The sequence below is a fragment of the Mixophyes fleayi genome, chromosome 9 (assembly GCF_038048845.1).
Source record: "Mixophyes fleayi isolate aMixFle1 chromosome 9, aMixFle1.hap1, whole genome shotgun sequence".
In the NCBI taxonomy this organism is placed as follows: Eukaryota; Metazoa; Chordata; class Amphibia; order Anura; family Limnodynastidae; genus Mixophyes; species Mixophyes fleayi.
In genome coordinates, this window is record NC_134410.1 from 25441838 (window position 1) to 25465191 (window position 23354).

At 41.9% G+C, this 23354-nt stretch overlaps 1 protein-coding gene across 4 annotated transcripts in view; it reads right to left on the bottom strand.

Moving 5' to 3' along the window:
* The window catches only part of PRX (periaxin), a 53726-nt gene that overhangs the window by 13667 nt on the left and 16705 nt on the right, over positions 1-23354 (bottom strand). For 3 of the 4 annotated variants that reach the window (XM_075187036.1, XM_075187035.1, XM_075187037.1), the window contains exons 2-3: positions 2034-2083; positions 314-409 (exon numbers count right to left, since the gene is read on the bottom strand). In XM_075187036.1, coding sequence (XP_075043137.1) covers positions 314-409; positions 2034-2083 — 146 coding nt within the window. The remainder of the gene's footprint in view (positions 1-313; positions 410-2033; positions 2084-23354) is intronic. The other variant, XM_075187039.1, reaches the window with a different exon arrangement.

Below are 23354 nucleotides of genomic sequence, written 5' to 3' on the forward strand. Positions count from 1 at the left end.
GATGATGATGAATTATTATTACAATGGCCTATATACTATACTTTACAATGTGCTATATTATAAATATAGACTATATGCTCCATGTACATTCTGTACATATGGAGCAGAGGTGCTGGGGGGTCAGTAGAACAGATATTTGATTACCACTAATACGGGACAGGACTGATAGAACTAGCATTATGTCCCAGGTCTCAGCTGCTCCTCATCCAGTAACAGAGGACAGGATGCGGGTGGAGGAGATGACCCCGCTCTCTGTTACTTCTCAGCCCAACATCCTTTTCCCTTCTTGTAGTGAATGAAAGGAAACTCTCACCGCTCGATCTGCGTCTTTGATTTCCTCCGGGGACAGGTGGGGGCGGCCGGCGGGGGGAGACCTCTGCTTCAGGGGGCTGAATCTCTCTTTTACTGGCTGAAGAGATAAAGAACACAACATCTGTAGCCGAGTAGGTGAAAGGAAAATGGTTGAAAGATGAGATTCCAGGTGGAACTAAAGCCGCAAAATAACAATTATTGTAATAAAACTCATAGATGTGAAACTGGTAAACGGGTTTGTTATACTAACTTACACCAGTTCTACAATATACAATACTGGCGGCTACTGTGTTTTTCACGCTGAGCGTAAGGAAAAATACACGGTAAGGAGAATATTATGTAGTGATGACAACCAGGACAAGGTAAAACGGTTCTACTACAGCTGTACTGAGACCTGGCAACAATATACACAGAGTAATGTGCAAAAGTATCATCTTACTGAGCAATAGAAGCTGGAAATAGGAATTTAAATATATTTGGGGTAATCACAGATCTGTCCTGAGACTAAAGTCCAACCGAGATGGATTCATTTCTATTTGTTGCCAATAATCAAAAAAAAGATTCTGAGAGTGAAAGAGATGTATATGCGCGTTACAGGGGCAAACACAGGATTTGTAGAGGGGGGTTTCCACACAACGCCGCCAGTGGGCGTGACCAGCATCCATGGGGGCGTCACAATAATATTAGACAGTGCTTGGCTGCTCTCCAACTCTTCCTATTCCCATAATATACATGGGCAATGCTGCGTGCACTACTGTTAGGTGCACGCAGCTCTCCCCTTTCAAGCAGAGCCGTGTGAAGCAGGAGTAGGGTTCAGCCACCTCAATTATACAGTGCCCCAGGCTTAGAGAGAGGTTTCCAGGCACTAGGAAACCCCCCCTCGGTTTGCCTATGCGTTACTATAGGTCTGTGTGTAAACTGTACTCGGCCAATGTTAGAATACGGCTTCCCTCCCCTGTCCCGGCAGGTGTTAATGTCAGATTCGCGCTGGTCTGTATAGCCGCAGTTGATGCTTTCTGAACATGCGCTAAGAAATATCATGCAAGCTATGCTACGCAAACCGGCGCATGTGGGCACCACGGTCGCTCAGTGGTTAGCACTTCTGCCTCACAGCACTGGAGTCATGAGTTCGATTCCAGACCATGGCCTTATCTGTGTGGAGTTTGTATGTTCTCCCCGTGTTTGTGTGAGTTTCCTCCCACACTCACAAACATATTACATACAAAATTGTATCATCGTTTTTTGGAGGACATAATACAAGCTTAATTTTTCAATTATCTAATCAAGGGCGCACGCAGGGGGGGTTTCTGGTTCTCCAGAAACCCCTCCCCTCTGCGAAGAACGGGGGCTAAACAGTGCCCCTACATAGCGGCACTGTACTGTACAGCAGCCGCGGCGCTGTCAAAGAAGCGTCTGCGGCGGTGCTGTACAGTTTTTTCTGGTGGACTGAGGATTCATTGCAATATATTTTTTTGATATTCCAAAACATATAGGTAGGTTAATTGGTTGCTATCAAAATTGACCCTAATCTCTCAGTCTCTCTCTCTTTCTCTCTGTCTGTCTGTGTGTGTGTATGTATGTTGGGGAATCTATACTGTAAGCTCCAATGGGGCAGGGACTGATGTGAGTGAGTTCTCTGTACAGCGCTGCGGAATTAGTGGCGCTATATAAATAACTAATGATGATGATGATGATTCTGCATCAGGAGCTGGAATACTTACAGAGGTTTCAGACGGTTTGCCGGACACATGACTCTCCAATCTCTCTTCCCCTGTGAGAATAACAAGCAGTCATTATCCATGATAACGAAATTACGCTTCTAGTATTATAAACCATAAACGCAAGTGATCTGTTCCACTAATCAGGACAATGTACAGAATCTACTCCAATAAAATCATATTTTCTATCAGGTTTTGGTTGGGGCACATTTATGAAAACTGGTGCATCAGAAACAGAGGCTGTTGCCTATAGCAACCAATGAGACATTTGCTTACATTTTCTAAGCTGTACAAGAACATGTACAGAATCTGATTGGCTGTTTACCCTGTGCATCAGTTTTCACAAGTCGCCCGTAGTGTCACTCGTGTTGAGTGACACTACGGGCGACTTGTGTGTAACTTTTACATATACACTGCCGAACCTTGATCTCCTGGTTGTATCTGTAAGATCAGATCACTGAACTGACAATTTATAATTCAATGCTAATTTTTGTTTGGTTTGGTTTAAAAAGCCTGAATATAATGTGCCAGCTATTATCTAGTTTTCATCTAAAATTAGACATAGAGGTATATTTACTTAACTGCAGGTTTGAGAAAGTGGAGATGTTGCCTATGGCAACCAATCAGATTCTAGCTGTCATTCTGTAGAATGCACTAAATAAATGATAGCTAGAATCTGATTGGTTGCTATAGGCAACATATCCACTTTTTCAAACCCGCAGTTTAGTAGATCTTCATTTCAGTCTTTGGGGTCTATTTAGCCAAAATGTCGTAGTAAATGCCGACAAAAGTCTCTTTTACCACTAAGGGTTAATGCTAGAGAAATTAAAAGATTTCTCCGGCCTTAACCTAATTGCCGGAGCTTACCCCTGTCCCCATAGGCCTCTACTGGGCCATCTGCATTAGTCAATTTATTACGCTGGCGTTACTTATCTTTTTTAATGGGATCCAGTTAAAGCCTCTCCGGCTCACCCGAGAAAGCGCTATGCTCCCTTCGCTGGCAGTGTTAGGCTGCCGGTGACTAGAAAGAAATGTTGGCAGAGGAGGGGGGACTTTGCCGGTGCTCCCAGAGCAGCCCCTTACATGGTAAATAGTGTCGATACTTAATTATAAATCACTGTGATTTATACATATAGCAATACATAATAATGATTACCTCTAGCATATAATAAACAACCCCTTAATATATAAAGAGATTATGATTAATTAAATAACACAAGAAAATAACCTATACATTAAATGTAATTTACGAACCTCAAAATATAAAGGGATTCTATCTATACATTTTCTATTTGTGGATATGTGATAGTAACCCGTCTCGCACTTAACACAAAGTACACTCACAAGAGGCCTTTCACGCTCTTGTGCGAATTTGTGGTTCCGGCTGGAAATAAGCATGGCGGAATGCGTAAAGACATCAAGTTTATAGTTCATCTACGGTCTAACCCTTCATTCATTTCCATGTTTCATGCTGCTTGTTTTAATGTTGTTTATGTCTTAAATTCATCATAAAAGTGAGTCAGGGGCTGACTTTATTACATGTAATTTTTTAGGAATGTGCCTAGAACGGAAACCTGATTAATACCCCAAGGGGCCCGAGAAAGAATACTAGTTTTGTATCCCTTTCTTTCTCCATTTGTCAAAAGAACTTACTTAAAAAGGATGAGAGAAATCCGGGCCCCTCGGTGCCCGCTGGGCCATAGTCAACAACCTAGGTTGCCTAATGGATGATCCGTCTGGCCTAGAAGACGTTCTTGATAAAAGGCGTCCCATTAATAGTACAGGCCAAGATTTGGCTTCTATCAGTTCAAATTGCCAATTTTCCCTAGTAAAAGCTTCTTGAGATGACATTGGCCATCGGAGGACAGTGGCTGTACTTGTACCGCCACTGTCTTTGGTAAATAGGCTTCCAGCATACCGTAGGATACACTGATAAATAAATAGACCCTTAAGACTGGAGAACATGACCCATGCTCCAATATTTAGGTTTGTAACTGTTATAATTACTGTTGTCTACAAGTTTAAGTATTTCGTTGTCAACTGTGAAGTGTTATGGAACTGGATAAATGTACAAAATAGCATTAAATTATGTATTTGATATAATAATAACATTAAAATATAATATGTGCATTAGATGGTGGTACAGAGTAGTTTTGCAGATGGGGTTCATGGGGATATTTTGGGTCATAGACAAACACCTGATCCAGGATAATCAGTTCTAATAAGGGAGTAATGTGAGTTAGATCTTCCAATGAGTCTTAACAAAATAAAAAGTTGGTTGCTACATCAGAGTTTATTCTCTATGACACAGGTTTGTGGACGGGAATCTTGTCCCAGATCAAAGGCTATTTTTGAGGGTTTCGGAAAAAGAAATAGCAATGCTCGTGAGAATGGATATCAAACTATTGCTAATATTAATTTATATAGAACCAATCATATTACGCAGCGCTGTACAGAGAATATGTAATTAGTAGCATCAGTCCCTGCCCCATTGGAGCTTACAATCTATATTCCCTGCACAAACACACACAGACTAGGGTCCATTTTGCCAGAAACCCACTAACCTACCAGCATAGTTTTGGGAGGAAACCGGAGCACACAGAGTAAACCCACGTAAACACGGGGAGAACATACAAACGCCACAAAGACAGTGCCCTGGTTGGAATCAAACCCATGGCTCAAATAAACAAACAGTTCAATAATGAATGCAAGACAAAACCAATCAGAGCAATGTTTAGGCCTATTGGGATATGTTGAATACTTAGTTGCTCAGCAGGAAAATGGAAACACACAGAATTCTGTGCAGAATGAGACATATATCTAAAAACACTGTATACAAACAAAGCAGATATTTGTTAGAGACACTGTATTTGGTTAAGGGGCATAGGGTGACTACCCCTATATAAATCAGAACAGACACAAAACAAATAGAATAGTTCACCTTCAGCCTACCAGTCGGAGGTCACCATCTAATCTAATAGATGGGTCTTGGTTGTGTACACTACAGAACAGCCAGGGGTATTCAACAAGGATCTCTCTCTGCTTTAATTATGTAAAGCCTGAGCTTTTGGGGCCCTCTCTCTAGATTATCCTTTAACACAGTAGCTGGTACAGGGGATGCAGTTTACATTATCCCAGGGTTCCCTCGTCCCCACGATGACAAACTCCCTGGATCACAGGGATACCCTAAACTTCAAAGAGGACAAGAACTGGGTAAACACACTAGTTCTAAGGAGTTTTTTGTCTTTTATAACTTTGTTTTTATTACTACGTTCTTGTCATAACTAGCCAGCAAAAAAATGGAAATAAAATAGGATATAAAGAAACAACAGTAAGGAGAAATTGGTAATCACGGAAAAAGGGATAAACAGCATAAAAACAACTGAGACCATCAACTTACTGTATACATATTGGCGTAATAGGAGCAACCAGCATCCAGGTACAGGTAATGAATACCGTGATATGATAAGGATGTACCTGACCATTCTACCTGATTATCTGGTTCTTTGCTCGGACTGATCCCACTGCCCTCAGACCTTCCAAAAATCATCTGGACACCCCCTTGACAAATATATAAACTTGTAAGTTGTAAACTTTTGTTCACCATTTTCTTTCTCCAATACATCAACGTTTGGTCTTTGTGGCTTAAAACAAAATAACGGAGAAGGTTCTATATGTCCAGGTAGACAAATCACAGGGTTCAGAACTTTTGGGTTGATTTGGCCCGATTTGAAACACCCCAGGATGAAGCGCTATGGAATCTGTTCTCTAGGGTAGGCCCAGACCATGTATAATACAACAACGAGCTAGTTCACCCTGTGTATGTAACACTATACAACGAATGAGCACCGCAGTCAGGTCAACTATATACAGCTGTAACTGATTTACTTGAAAAAAAAAGGTACAAGTCCATCAAGTTCCATCTTCTCTAAAGTCCCAATGAGACAGCTGCCAATTTACCCCAGGAGGGTGAGAGAGTCTTACCAAACCCCTTATATGGTAATTAGGTGACTCCCTAGTTCAATCATCCTAATTCTAATACTACTTAAACTACACATACCATATAAAACAGAGTTCAGAATAGGAAAGAGTGTGCAGTTTGGGAATGACAGAGTTTTAAAGTATATTCCTCAATTGATAATAAGACAATCTGCAAACATCTTACTAATCTTATTCATTCATCCCTCATGGTCAAAAAGCAACATAAGGAACTCTAACCTCAAAAATGTACTTTCTTAGGTGTGTCTTGAACAGGGGAACGTATATGGTAGATAAAATGATGTATGTCTATGTGCACGCTCTTTGTCTGCGCTCTGTCATATTTTTGTTTCTTTCTGGACCTGGTTATGATACAACCACAGACTTCTTAAGTATATGCCCCCAAACTATTCTAATTGGATTATTACCCCTTGGCAAAATAGACAGGAGACTTCTGGGAGGAGATAAAGGGATTCCAGGGAATGGAAGAAAACCAAAGGCACTGCAGTCAATGGTAAACTTTACTAGTAGACTTACTAACATCATTACATTACATATCAAGGGATAATGCAGTCATCCCTCAATATTTACAATGGACAAATACTGCAGTGATTGTTAACTGATTGTAGAATTCTGCAAACAAGAAGCTTTATGGTAGTCTTGGCTGCCTGACAATTCTATCTCAATGCATTGGGAGGGGAGGGGCCTGTAAGAGCTCAGACTATTATCTTTTCAAACTCAACTGATTCATGTCTGATAAAATCTGCAGCTCACAAACTGTTACACACTGTCAATATGTGCTTATTCTGCCAACAGAAGGCCGCAGGAAAGTTAAAAACAATACATTTTAAATTTAAACAATCGTCTGATCAATGGAGGGGGTTTTGAATTTGAAAGCAATTGTAGGGACTTCCCTTTTTAATGCAGGTAACTGCATCAGAAGTCTGCAGAGGACAGTCTCTACCACTAGTCTATTGGAACTGGAAGCTATAAGCCAGACTTAGGCTAGATACACACTGGAGGTTTTTCAGCCAACTATTGGGCCAATCAGCCGATAAACAATTGTTTGGTCAGATATCGCGTTAGTGCGTATACTTACACGATGAACGACAGTCGTTCCAAAGTGCCGATCGCCGTTTCACTTGGTTGGTTTCGCTGTTTAATAATCTCGTTCCAATCACCTTCCGGTCATGCAGTGTTTATGCACTCACAAGATCTCCTTAGAGTTTACAGGGTCGTGATCTTTTCAGCCGATGCCGGCAATGAACATGTCCCGGTGACTAAATGTAAAGAGTGCTGTAGATGGAATAATTTATTTGTTTGTTCTGAGACTGAATATTTCATTTCACAGTCACAGAAGCTAACTAAATTCGTTATGACATGTGGATAGTTATAACAAGGTGGTTTTAATCAGTGTAACAGGAATGAGGAATGACTATTGCGCTGTCAGTCTCTAAATGAATATAGGACCAGTTGAAGGTACAGATCTGAAAGTAAATAGTGTGTAGTGTGTTTGCATGAATCACCCGACCGGTCCGCCCATCAGTAGTAGGTACAATCGTTGTAGATAACAGATTGGCCTGAAAATTCTCCAGAGTGAACCCAGCCTTAGTACATGGTAGTTTATATACCATCACTAACACAAACAAGAAGGTTGAGGCAGGAAGTATGATGTAGGGCTTATTATTCTGCACACATATGTACTAGAGAGATTACAGCATCCAGCTGCAAGTGCATGTTAGCATATTAGCATATTGGGTGATGGATGGCAAATGACAAACCATCAGCAGAAAATAACTGGGATAGCAATAAAGCTTTATGGTAACGGCAGGGCTTGGGTTACCTAAGTTTAATATTTCACAATAACTCGTCCCACCCCCTCCCACCCTTCTGCAGGCAGAGTGGACACAGCCCTGGCTATTTTAGGTAACAGGAGTTGGGTGCTTGAGTGCATATGGATGAGAGAGGCAGACACCTGCCTCTATCACTCCGGGATCTCCCCCGGAGTAACGGAGAACAGTTTGTGATTGTGTTGGACAACATGAGGCATTCCATTCATGGGACAGACACGGCACAACATGTATAAAACCGCTGCGGCTGATGCAATTGCTCGTGTTCAGCGATATTGCTGAAAACTGTGCAAATCATCGCAACATTTTGTAAAGTACCACAATGCGCTATAGACAAACGTCAATAAAACACGTAACTCTACCCTTGGCAAACACATCTAGAGCACTACACAACGTCTCTACCTCAGGAACAGGAGGAAATAATGTCAGATTTTTAATTGTTACACAGCCAATTTATTGATAGGTGTGTTCTGATTAGGGATGTGCACCGGCGACTTTTGAGGTCTCGTGTTTTGTGTTTTGGATCCGGATTTTCGTTATTTTTGGGGTTCGGATTTGTCTCGCAAAACACTTGACGAAAGGTCTCGGTTCGGATTTAAGGTTTTGGATTCGGATTTTTTTTGAAAAAAACATAAAAAGTTTAAAAATCAAGTTTTTGGGCTTATTTTCACTCCTAGGCTATTATTAACCTCAATAACATTCAATAACAAGCATTTCCACTAATTTACAGTGTATTCTGAACACCTCACAATATAGTTATTAGTCCAAAACGTTGCAACAAGGTATCTTTCTGGACTGCGTAGAGGAGTGGGTCACCACAATATATATTAAAAACCCTGAACTTTTATGATTCGCACCAATAAATGTACCTGGACTGCGTAGAGGAGTGGGTCACCACAATATATATTAAAAACCCTGAACTTTTATGAATCGCACCAATAAATGTACCTGGACTGCGTAGAGGAGTGGGTCACCACAATATCTTAAAAACCCTGAACTTTTATGAATCGCACCAATAAATGTACCTGGACTGCGTAGAGGAGTGGGTCACCACAATATCTTAAAAACCCTGAACTTTTATGAATCGCACCAATAAATGTACCTGGACTGCGTAGAGGAGTGGGTCACCACAATATATTAAAAACCCTGAACTTTTATGAATCGCACCAATAAATGTACCTGGACTGCGTAGAGGAGTGGGTCACCACAATATCTTAAAACCCCTGAACTTTTATGAATCGCACCAATAAATGTACCTGGACTGCGTAGAGGAGTGGGTCACCACAAGATATATAATAAGAAAACCATCAACTTGTATGATTCGCACCAATAAATGTACCTGGACTGCGTAGAGGAGTGGGTCACCACAATATCTTAAAAACCCTGAACTTTTATGAATCGCACCAATAAATGTACCTGGACTGCGTAGAGGAGTGGGTCACCACAATATATTAAAAACCCTGAACTTTTATGAATCGCACCAATAAATGTACCTGGACTGCGTAGAGGAGTGGGTCACCACAATATATATTAAAAACCCTGAACTTTTATGATTCGCACCAATAAATGTACCTGGACTGCGTAGAGGAGTGGGTCACCACAATATCTTAAAACCCCTGAACTTTTATGAATCGCACCAATAAATGTACCTGGACTGCGTAGAGGAGTGGGTCACCACAAGATATATAATAAGAAAACCATCAACTTGTATGATTCGCACCAATAAATGTACCTGGACTGCGTAGAGGAGTGGGTCACCACAATATCTTAAAAACCCTGAACTTTTATGAATCGCACCAATAAATGTACCTGGACTGCGTAGAGGAGTGGGTCACCACAATATATTAAAAACCCTGAACTTTTATGAATCGCACCAATAAATGTACCTGGACTGCGTAGAGGAGTGGGTCACCACAATATATATTAAAAACCCTGAACTTTTATGATTCGCACCAATAAATGTACCTGGACTGCCTAGAGGAGTGGGCACTGGGCACCACAATAAAATATATAAAAAACCTTCAACAGGTCTGCATTACACTACACATACGGCTGCTCCTCCATCCTCTCCATCATATACATGTTGGAGTTTTAGCGTGTGACAACCTCTTGTTTTTGATAATGTCAGTGCATTTTGAATATTTTTCAATTTGCCCCACACCACTGAATGTACTTTATCTATGATACGCATCTATCTATCTTGACTGCGTAGTGTGGTGGCCCCGGTACACAATTTGGTACCGAGGCCACAATATAATTAAAAAACCCTCCACGTGTCAGAATTCCACCAAAAAAGGGTATGGACTGCGTAGTGTGGTGGCCCCGGTACACAATTTGGTACCGAGGCCACAATATAATTAAAAAATTGGGCATCAACTGTCACCGTTGTTTAATATCTGATACACCTAAATATGGACTGCACAGTGGAGTGGCCCCGGTAGTAAATTTGGTGCCGGGGCCACAATACCTCCTCCAACCCTCTAAATCCCACTCCACTGATGGCGGACACCGGGCGCACGTCTAACACCAACATTGCAGTTACAGCCGCAGTTATACGCTTTGCAATAGGGTGACTACTATCGTATTTTGTGGTCATGGCAAACGACTGTTGGACGGTCAATTGTTTTGTGAAAGACTTAGCGGTCTTACGACTTCCCCTCTGGGAAGATGACCGACTAACAGCAGCAACAGCAGCAGTGGCAGTAGTAGGCGTACCGCTGCAGGATTCCTCAGATGAATCCCGTATTGAGGAGGACTCAGTCTGGCTGCTGACTTGGGCTGCAGGACTGAATCTGATGGAGATTGTGGAGGAAGTTGACGAGGAGGGTGTTGCTGGTGTGTATCCAACTGGACCACGGGATTTAGGTGTCCCTGTACCGATGAGGGTCCTAGCCCCAGTTCCTGAACTAACCACTGAACTATGAAGGTTATTCAAGTGACGTATAAGGGAGGATGTTCCTAGGTGGGCAAGATCCTTACCCCTGCTTATTTGAGCTTTACATAAGCTACATATGGCCATACATTGGTTGTCTGGATTTGGATAAAAATAACTCCAGACCGAGGAGGTGCATTTTTTGGTCTTCTGACCAGGCATGACGATGGGCTTTTTCATCCCATGGACATCAGCTGTTTCCCCCCCTGGTGCCTCATTTACAATAACCACATCACCATCCTCATCATCAAGTTCCTCCACAGCGCCAGCTACAGCTACATCATCATCAATAGCCTCCTCCCGAGCCACCTCTTCCCGTACAGTGATGGGAAGGTCAGGCTTGACAACCACCAACATCCTTGGACTCGCCTTGTGGATTTGTGATAATTTCTCTTTAGAAGGCAGAGTTGTTTGCTGTTTTGTTGCTGACAGCATAACTCTCTTCAATTTTTTGTAGGGGGGGGGAGGAGGAGGAGGGCTAAGATCCGTGGGTGAAGCTGAACCACTAGTCATGAACACGGGCCAGGGCCTAAGCCGTTCCTTGCCACTCCGTGTCGTAAATGGCATATTGGCAACTTTACGTTTCTCCTCAGATGATTTTAAGTTTCTCTTTTTGCTACTTTTTCTTAACTTGGGCTTTTTGGATTTTACATGCCCGGTACTACGAGATTGGGCATCGGGCTTGGAAGACGACGTTGATGGCATTTCATCGTCTATGTCATGACTAGTGGCAGCAGCTTCAGCATTAGGAGGAAGTGGGTCTTGATCTTTCCCTACTTTATCCTCCAAATTTTTGGTCTCCATTATATGTAGCACAAGATACTGCAGAATGTGTGAACTTGGTAATATTGCAGTACCAATGGACTTATACTGCTGTATTGGTTTTGCAAATTTGGTTATAATTATTATATTTATTTATTTTTTTTTTTTTTTTACTTTTTTTTTATTTTTTAAAAACTTGGGAATAATGGGGAAATAACTATGCCCTTAGAAGCACAGAGCACAGGACACAGCACCACTGGACTGAACAGGACACGGCACAGGACCCAGCAGCACTACGGAACTCAGCAGGACAGAGCACAGGACACAGCACCACTGGACTGATACTGCAGAATGTGTGAACTTTGTAATATTGCAGTACCAATGGACTTATACTGCTGGATTGGTTTTGCAAATTTGGTTATAATTATATATATATTTTTTTTAATTTTTAATTGTAATTTTTTTTTCACTTTTTTTTTATTTTTTAAAAACTTGGGAATAATGGGGAAATAACTATGCCCTTAGAAGCACAGAGCACAGGACACAGCACCACTGGACTGAACAGGACACGGCACAGGACCCAGCAGCACTACGGAACTCAGCAGGACAGAGCACAGGACACAGCACCAATGGACTGATACTGCAGAATGTGTAAACTTTGTAATATTGCAGTACCACTGGACTTTTACTGCTGAATGTGTGAACTTGGTAATATTGCAGTACCAATGGGCTTATACTGCAGGATTGGTTGTGCAAATTTTGTGGTAATTAAAAAAAATTAAATTAGTTTTTGGTATTTTTTTAAATAACTTTTTTTTATTTTTTTAAACACAGGGGAATATTGGGGAAATAACTATGCCCTTAGAAGCACAGAGCACAGGACACAGCACCACTGGACTGAACAGGACACAGCACTGGACCCAGCAGCACTACGGAACTCAGCAGGACAGAGCACAGCACACAGCACCACTGGACTGATACTGCAGAACACAGCACAGCACAGCACAGCACAGCACAGAACTAAACAGCACAGCACAGAACTAAACAGCACAGCACGAGATCTACCAGGACAGAGGACCACCTAACACACCCTCCCTCTACCCTGATCAATGCCCGAGTGAAGATGGCGGCGACTAGCGGGGAATTTATAGGATCCGAGTATCGCGAGATCCGACAACGGGAATATGAGTCAGAGCCTCAGTTTCAGATTTGAATTTGGCGCCAATACCCGGATCTGTCTCGGATCCGACTCGGATCGGCAACGTTCGGGTGGGCTCGGATTTCATAAATCCGAGTGCGCTCATCCCTAGTTCTGATAAGGAAATACAGAACTTTCAGTAGAGATACTGGACATGAATGAGAAGAGGGGGTACATATAATATAAATTACATGTTTGTGCAGTATTGCTCATCTGCCACAATGATAACAAATTGCTTAATTGTGGCAATAAGTAATTTTTTATTACTATGATAAGCCTTTTGATTTAAAAAGTCAAAGGGCTAGATTTACTAAGCTGCGGGTTTGAAAAAGTGGAGATGTTGCCTATAGCAACCAATCAGATTCTAGCTGTCATTTTGTAGAATGTACTAAATAAATGAAAGCTAGAATCTGATTGGTTGCTATAGGCAACATCCCCACTTTTTCAAACCCGCAGCTTAGTAAATCTAGCCCAAAGACTAAATCGGTAGACAATTAGAGATAATCACAAAATAATAAACAATGAAACAAGTTCTATATAATCTTACACAGCATAATAAAACAATATTGGATGATGGATTCCCTGACGCTGAATGCAGGAGTTGACTCTGCAATCCTGTGCGCAGCAAAACATTGGTGCCCATTCCAGAATCCCACGCCTGGCACAGCTCTGCCCACGTTGACTGCTTCTGAGAAAGGTCAGTGCTTCATAGATGGAATTCCCGGCCTCTCTGGGGACAATAGGCAGCCATACTCAAGACTCCCTCAAAAGGCATTACAGACATACCAAAGAAAGGTTTTTACATAACCAAACAATGGCTCCCTTAATGCGGGGCTAAACGCCATACTTCTTAACCCTTCCACTGCTGGAGTAGTCTGCATTATCAAAACAACTGCCACAAATAGAGGGTTATTATACCGCTGGTATCATTTTTCCCCTTCTATGCAGAAAAATATTATTTTTGTGTATGTTACATGCTTATATACTATATAACACAACAGTTAGCAGCATACAATAAAATAAATGTGAGAGCATAAAAATACAATAAGACACAAACCTAACTTGGGGTCCTGGTAAGAAAACCACAATGTGCCCTTTATTACTGCCACACGTTCTAATACAATACAGTCATTGCATACACAGGTATAGCAGCATGTCATTCATTACTATGATGCACTGAGAGGAGGTGAGAGATGAGGGGTTCATCTGCCTAAAAGCACTAACTATGGAAGCAGCATATAAAGTTTTAGGAAAAAGGTGCAATAAGAACGTAAAGTACAACACAGAATAAACCATAGGACCTATAAGAATAGTGTATTCTAGGAGCAAGGTTATATATGTTAGTGACATGGACAAGATCCCAGCAACTGCAGGAACAGACTAAATTTATTGCCAGTCATGTCAGTCTCCGGTTCAAAGCTATAGCGGCCAGCAGACGAGGGCTCCGAACAATTTACTGGTTGCACCACAAACCACTGGATATAGCGGCTGTTAACCGCTAGACAGACAGACAGACAGGGGAAACTCAAGGACTGTGGGTTCTATTAATGAACAAGCAGCAATAACAATGATATTTTCCATCGCTGCAACTGACGAGTAAACTCACGCTGAGCAGAGACGGATTTAGACCACATGGGGCCCTAGTCAAGATATTGGTTGGGGGCCCCCTCCCTGAAATAATCCATAGCACTATGTTTTTTTTAGCATATCATATACCCCTATAGCTGAGTAGAAGGAAAGCTATGTGCCACCGCGCCGTCAAAGGAGGTGTGGTCATATCATTTGGGGCGTGGCTTGCATCGTTGGGGGCGTACCTAGCAGCAACAAACAACGTACCAAGTAACAACCTAGCAGTTGTCGCTTTTGTTCCACCATCATCACACTGTGCCCCTTCATTGTTACTTTTGCCCCTTCACATGTGCCCCTTCCAGCGCTATTAGACAGTGAAATAATTGAGTATAATATGTATATGACAAACCTATTAGGCTTTACTTATTATAAAATCCTATTACAGGAAAAACAAATGTGGATGCCAAGAAACAAATGAAAGCAAAATCAATTGTAGATGCCAAGATACAAATGAATAATCACTATCAGAATAAACATTAAACATAAAGGTGCACAATATGGGTTGGCACAAAAAATATGGAAATTGGAAAAAAAAAAAGAAAGAAAAAAGAAACAATAGAACTGTCCTGAACCACTGAAAAATTGGTTGGTCCTAAATGTTTATATCCAGGGGTATGGGAAAATGTTTCAAAATTGCAAGGGATACGAAGATGAGAGGGCGTGAAACGCCAAGACTACTTGCGGTGTTGCTGAGCCCAAATGTCAGATCCTCATGTTGGATGTCAAAGAGGAAGGGGGGCTGATCCTTAGCGTGTGCTACAAAGCGAAAATTCCGCTCTCCAACAGAAAGTAACGTGCGTTCCATGGTGGAACGTATGCTACTTCCTGTTTCCTGTTAGCAAATAATGCCCCGACCGGTCTCGTCTTGTCACTTCTGCGACTTTTTCAATATTTTTTTTCATTGCTGGCACCCCTACCACCCGCCGGGCCCCCTGGGACTGCTGGGCCCTAGGCAAGTGCCTAGGGTGCCTAGTGGTAAATCCGGCCCTGACGCTGAGTGATACGCCACTGCCTGTGATGCTGGTCTGGGGCGGTAAGGGTTAACTCACCACTTCGCCTGGCCCGTATTCGCCGGCCCTAGAGCTTTTAGTCCTTTGATAAATATACCCATGTGTCATTTATCTGTGCCCATAAACAGAATTTCCAACAATACCGATTTTATCGTATTTGACTCAGATACAATTCTGTTCAATATGAGCTGTGTATAACCTTGCAAATACTGTGTGTGTGTAACAAGGCCGTCAGTGGTACAAATACCACCGCTTAATGAATCAATTATTAAAATAGTTTTAAAATATATATATTTTTAAATAATTTGTACCTATTTTTTTACAATTTTTTTTTCACTTGGTGAGTTTTCAGCTGCTCTGGACAGATGCGAACCAGCTAGACGGGACACCCATGTGCATATCCACGGAGACAGGTCTGGGGAAACGGTAAAACGTAACTTAGCAATAAATTGCCGCTACAATTGGTTTTCTATCACTGCGAGAAGTTGAGATAGAAAATTTGCCTGCTCGCCACAGAATAATAAATAGGCCCATTAGTCTTATAAGAAATACATTCTTTCTTGTACCACTGAGTTGTATACACCTGGGGGTGTATTTACTAAACTGCAGGTTTGAAAAGTGGAGATGTTGCCTATAGCAACCAATCAGATTCTAGCTGTCATTTTGTAGACTGTACTAAGTAAATGATAACTGGGGCCTGATTCATTAAGGATCTTAAATGAAGAGGATCCTTATTTCAGTCTCCTGGACAAAACCATGTTACAATGCAAGGGGTGCAAATTAGTATTTTGTTTTGCACATAAGTTAAATACTGACTGTTTTTTCATGTAGCACATAAATACTTGATAGCTTATTTGTACACTGAAATTTAAAGTTGATATGTGTGTGTTACATGAAAAAACAGTCAGTATTTAACTTATGTGCAAAACAGAATACTAATTTGCACCCCTTGCATTGTAACATGGTTTTGTCCAGGAGACTGAAGTAAGAATCCTCTTCATTTAAGATCCTTAATGAATCAGGCCCTAGAATCTGATTGGTTGCTATACGCAACGTCTTCAAATTTTCAAAACCGCAGTTTAGTAAATATACCCCCAGATGTCTTACTTTACTTCCTCTCTGAATGTCCGGTGTATAGGAGTCTCTCTAGAAATATACACCCTCTGGAAGTTATGGAAAGTCATTTTAACATCCTATCAGATACATATTTACATCCTATAAGATACATATATAACATACTTGCCTACTTTCAGTAGGTGACGTCCGGGAGAGGGGCGTGACTAGAAGGCGGGAGGGGGCGGGGTGCCTTGAATCGCGTCATTCTGGCCCCCATGAGTAAAATGCCGTTTTGTGGCAGGGGGTGGGGCCAAAATGACGCGATTCTCTGTGAATCGCGTCATTTTAGCAAGGGAATTGCGGGTTGCGGGAGAAATGCCGGCTCTCCCGGGAGTCCGTGAGACCGACCTGGATTTCGGGACTCTCCCGGACTTTCCGGGAGAGTTGGCAAGTATGATATATAATATCATTAATATTATTAGCATCTATTTATATAGCACCAGCATTACTCCGCAGCGTTGTACAACTGGGATATATACAAATAGCAATAAAAAGATAGGAATCGAAATTTTGAGTTCACAGTTAATAACTTGGGAACAGTCCATACCACCCAGTGCAGAAGGGGGGGGGGTCCTGCAGCATTGTGCCAACAATATACAGTGCTCCTTGATGAATGATAAATGAGTATCTATTTCTGGATTGCTGTGGATTCCCCTCGGCCTGCTGAACCCTCTAATCTCTGCGTGCCACCAGTTAATGTGGACCATTTAGAAAACCTCATCTTGTTTTTTATCTCCTTAACAGGCGATGACCTATCAGGCATTAATAGAGATTTTTGGCTGTAGGCCCCTCAATGACAGGCAGCACCTGTTGGCTCAGTTACAATCACATTGCAGAAGTGTTTTAGTCCCCAATCAATGACAGCAGTCACTTACTTATCGCCCACTAGACTGTAAGCTCTCTGCGCAGCCTCAGCGACCTCTCATTACGCCAGTAGATCGTAAGCTCCTTTGCACAGGTTCTGACCTTAATGTCATTCGTAAGCTTTGAAATCCCATCCATTTGACATGATCTGCTGAATACTCTTCAGAGCCGCTCTTAAGGGCAAGCCCTAACTCTCGCTTTGGCAACTGACAGCTAATGTAAGAATATACTACAGCTGTAACTGAAGATGAAGATTAGCCTCTCACACTATCATCACCAGACACGATGCTAAAGAGAATTCCTATGATGTTTGGGCTCTAGGAGTGGCAGAACTACAACTCCCATCAGCCTCAGTTGCGCCTTAGTGCAACATCACAGGTTTTTACACCAGACGGAAAACTCCCAGGACAAGTGGTAATATTCTGTGTGTAGGTTGGCAGGTAGGTCAAAGCTTGCAATGAGCTATGACTGTCACTGTGTGTCATTCACAAGAGCAGGTGGGTGTATTAAGGCACCGCCATGTCTACATGAACACAACACATGCATTAAGTACAGACATGCCGGTGTGTTTGTGTCACAGCTGTGGCCTCTGCTCCATTTTTGGACTTGGCCTGGCCGGGTTCGGGATATTTGTGCTGCTGTAGCACACAACAAAACTCCCACACAGCCTCCAACACCACAGGGTCCCCACATGAGGACATGAGAGAGGATCTGGAGATGTCTGAGCTACAAGTGTGATATAATCTGTTATCTTTCTCCATGCAATGAAACAGAACTATTCCAGGTTTCTGCGGCTGCTTTCCTGACTCTGTTGCAGATAAACTCTAGGACAGACCTGGCCAACCTGTGGCTCTCCAGGTGTTTTGATACTACAAGTCCCAGCATGTCCTGCCAGCTATCGTCTTGCTATCTACTTGCACAGCATGCTGGGAATTGTAGCTTCACAACACCTGGAGAGCCGCAGGTTGGCCAGGCCTGGTGTATAATGAGAAATGTGATTTTGTTAAGCTGATGCCATCTTGTTGCCTTATAGCCATTTTGTTCTGTTATAGCTTAAAGACAGATTAGATGCAGCTGGTTTGTAGGAGTAATTCATTATTTGCAAGACTCTGCTTATAACCTTGGACATAGCAGACAGGAGATAAGCCAACTTTCCCCTGGGGAGTATTCCTGTGTGATAATGAGAGAATGTAGTAACATCTGTGTAAAGGGAGCATGAGTGGTTAAAACCTTTTGGGGCGTAGTTTTCTGTAATACGTGATTTTTGCTATATAGATATGGACTTGTAACTAATAAAGCAGAGCTAATTGTACACTCAAACCATGCAGTGTATTTAATTCTCTCCAGCTGATGAGCTCATAACTGATAAACTGACACTTACAGGTGAACAATCTGATTTAGATTCGACAAGAACAAGAAACCAGGCAATGGAAGTTAGAGGGGCTACGCTCAGGAGCAAGGATAAGCAATGATGTACTACTTTGCTGTATGGTACAGAGAAAATCAATCATTCTAAATAATATTAAATGCATTGGAGCTTATACAAATAATGTATACTTAACAGTGATAAGTTATCAGGAAGCCTAGATAGACCGGTTGTATTTTTGTTTTGCTTCTTTTTCTCTCCCTGCTCCTTGTAAACATTCTCTACGTGACCAGCAATATTACAGAAATATTTCCATATGCAGACACATATTTAAGGCTTTCTACCCTTTATGAAACATTTTGCCATTATTTCAAAAGTAGGTTCAATTCATCAAACGCAGCATTATACTCTTCCTGGGGAAACTTTCCTACGCAACCTGAGAATATGCTACATGTGTACTAAATAACTGAGCGCTCGGAATTTTGTGAATTTTCGAGAGGGTGAAAATGCTGCCGTGGACAATGCTGAAGGCACTGGGTGCCTGATTCACCAAGTCACACACACTGAGCGCAACCAGTGCCGGATTAACCCGAGGTCTAACTGGGCTACAGCTCAAGGGCCTCTGGCATCCAGGGGGCCCTTTAAAGTCCTCAGCAGCATTATTGATCAGTCCGGGGGCGGGGGCGCCCCCAGCCCGATCAGTGCTGCTGAGCACTGTCACTGTAGTCCTCCGTCCCCGGCGCTCAGGAATCTGCTTACTGAGGAGATCTCGCGAGTGAACTCTCGCGAGATCTCCTCAGTAAGGAGCTTACAGCGCGCCGGGGACGGAGGACTACAGTGACAGGTAAGCGCTTGGGGGGGCCCTCACGGGGTACGGAGGGGCGGCGGGTGGCTCACATTGGGGGCCTCACGGGGGAATGGAGGCGCCCCTAGCCCAGGGGCCTCCATTCCCTTAATCCGGCCCTGAGCGCAACGTGCGCTTGTTTTAAATTGCACGGAATTCGGGGACACCCATGGCCGAACTCAACAAGTAGCTGATCAGAAGATACGAGCGCTGATGAATTGGGGTGTAGGTCTGCTCAGCTTTACTACACAAGACTGCAGGGTATGTCCAATTCCTATGTGGATTATACATTCTCAAAAGAACACACAGAAAACAAAATTCAATTAATGTCATCTGTTAATAATAATATAGTCATAAGTGATAAAACAGTTTTAAAAAAAAGTTTTTTAATATATTTATTTTCCTCCATGAAATATATTTGTTAGGATGATGTTAATGTCTACTGAACATAAAATACATTTTTACATTTGTTCCTGATTGCAAACACATGTTATAGCATGCACACGAGACTGTCATCACTACTAATCTGGACTCAGACTAGCGCTGTAGCTGGAGCAAGAGATACGGTAGACAAACAAGTACCTTTCAGATGCCTAAAAGGCTCAAGTTTGGCACTCACTTATTGTACATTGACTATGGGCGAATGCCCCTTCCACACCCCGTTCCCTCCCAGAATTTATAATCTGTATCAAGTGTCCTTTGCATATGAAGATGAATTGAACATTGCCGCGTTTAGCTGAATATGGTCCAGATCAAATTTGTGGATTATACACACAAAATGGGCATTTACGTTCCTTGATGAATCAGTCTCTAGGTGTCTTGTACAGTATGAGATCAAAGTCCAATGTATAAAAGTTATTGAAGCCTCTGCAGATATACATTATCCCAGGCTATAAGAAACCTCATTGACGTGGATCAATAAAATATTAAAATAGCTCCATAAAATAATATCAGAGAGGAAAATGTTCATGACGGTTCCTCACCTCAAGGTTGGATAATGTTCCTGAATCGATCCCATGCAGGAAAGTCAATTAGCGATCAATTAAGTTGCAGACAGATCTAGAGACTCTTTTGCAATCAATTATACCAATGAAATCACTTTCATGGCGATTGCACCAAACCTAAGATAGCCAGAATAGTCCTTGAAGGTTGGGATTCCTCCCCCAAGTCAATGTCAACTACTTTGACAGTGTACATGGGACTCAAGCTTTAGGAAACATATGTTTATTTACTCCCAACGTACTTGAACATTATCTCTCTTTGACACAAAGGCAAAACAAGAAATATTTAAAGCATTCTTGCGTATTTGTGAAATGACACCACAAGGAAGGAAAAGGCCTTTCCTGTCATCCTTGGGCTCCACGAGCCTAGACATGGGGGCGTCTCCTCCGGCCTCTCCCACCTCTGCATCACGTCCCAGCGTCCGGGAGCTGGCCATAGCCCTCGCTGTCTATTTAAATCTCTGATAATCTGCTCATATCCTTCCCCGGCTCGTCATACGTCAACGTCCACACCAGCACAATGACATAGTAACTAGCCAAGAACGCAATGAGTCATCACACAAAAATTCCCTATAAGTACCTAAATGACTGGACCAACTTAGGACCAAATGTATTAGGAAAGAGATTCACCAATACCAAACTTGTCTATACTCACTATAAGTTGAATAGTTTGTATTACAGATAACTATTTCCTCTAGTAACTGATAGTACTCCATCCCTCTTCTCTCTGACTAACCTTTCTATACCTCGCCCCCTCTTTCTCTCTCCCTGCTCCTCTCCCCCCCACTCTTGTCACTCTGTGTCTCCCCTCAGTCTCCCCTTCACCTTTAGATTGTAAGCTCTTTTGAGCAGGATCCTTTTCCCTCGCGTCCTCCTTCTCTTGTTTTCCTTTGCCCTTAGCCCTCTGCCTCTTTTCTCCATTTCATCAGTTGACTCCTGCCCCCACCTTTCCTCCTCTCCTGTGCCTCCTCTACTCCATCTCTGCCCTGATCCGCTCTATTGGGCACAGGAGCATCCCTTTATTCACTCCCCCACCTCTCTCCTTCCCTTCCTACCCGTACATTGGAATTCACTTTTACCTCTTTGCCCTATGTACTTCTCTCTATTAAATTGGTATTTGTTTATACATATTGCTCTTAGTCTATATTTATTACACTTTGCTTCCTGTACTTTGTTTTGTATTACCTTGTATGCCATGTATTGTATGCCATGTATTGTCACCCTGTACTGTTACGCCAAGCTCTATGTATGGCACCTTACAAATAAAAGATAATAATAATAATAATAATAATAATAATAATAGAATACTTTGCTGGACCAAGACAACATACTGTACGTCCAACTATCATTTACCCTTTGAACCCAATCTATCCCATATTTTTCCTAGACTGTCCCTATTTTTTGGTGTTATGATTTTCCTTCTACACTGGCCTCTAGAAGAATGTGATTGTCTTCTACATCCGCTATGTATATTATTACATGCCCTATTGTTTTGAGGTGCCCCTTAGTTTTGAATAGAAAGCCATGCTATATAATAATGTGGATACACATGTCAACCAAAGTGTGTGCACATGCCTAGGATCCCATGTTTATATAACGTGTTACTCTCACGTGACACCGTTTCCTTCAAAGATGTTCAACATTCCAAAGAAAACTGTCTGGAGAAGTTCATCTCCATGTCATGCACTGGTGGAATGAAAGAATACACAGTAACGTATGAGGAACAAGGGACTAATGCTATGTAATCCAATTGGGTTTTATCCCAAGGTCTAAGATAAAGGCCACCTCTACCCACCACAACCTTCAAGATCCTCAATCAACCGATTCATAGTCTTTGGTAGTAACACAAAAATAATCAGTTATATTTATATCTTTATATTTTCTTGACCTTAATAGCAGAAGTATACAGATTGTCTTTAAAGGTTTTTCTTTGTTTAGATCCAGCATCTCCACAAAGAACCAATGAAAATAGGTCTCAACTTTCACTTTAGCAAGTATCACCAGCTAAGCATATATAAATGTCACTTGTTTACTATTGTTCTGACATCTAGTTGACATTACTTGAGTTTCATTGATACAGACAGAGATGCAGAGCAATTGCGATTTCCCTCTGCTATCACCACAATATGATAGATGTGTTAGACATTTGTACCAATACAGTTGTTAGACAGAAGAACACATAGAGACCTTGGACATATAGATACACATTTAGGGTCTTCAGACACATAATTCTCGGAAGGACTCAGAAGTGGATACGAGATATCAGAATTGCTTCAAATGTTCAGAGATTGTGCAAGGAGATGATTGACCTAGCGAGCCTAGAAGCTACAACAGTTGATGGGTGTTAAATTATGGAACTGGCTCAGCGAGAAGCAGAGTAAGAAGGATACTATAAAATATATATGGAGTAGGAGGAGGAACATGGGCTAAAAGTGGAGGATTTGTCAATAAACCCTAGAAAATGTCCATTTCATGGAAATTGCGTCTTGTACAAGGATTCCAGAGTCTACTTTAAAGCTTAATCGGTACCAGGATATCAGAGAATATCTGATGAAGTTGCTCTTTTATATTATTATCATGGGTACTTGAGGAAGATTTTTGCATAGACACCTGATGAAGGTAGTTACCAGAACAAGAGTTTCTCATGGGCAACTTAGGAAGTCTCTTCTAGGTACATGATGAAGAGTCTCACAGGGATACATGAGGAAGAGTCTCACAGGGATACATGAGGAAGAGTCTCACAGGGATACATGAGGAAGAGTCTCACAGGGATT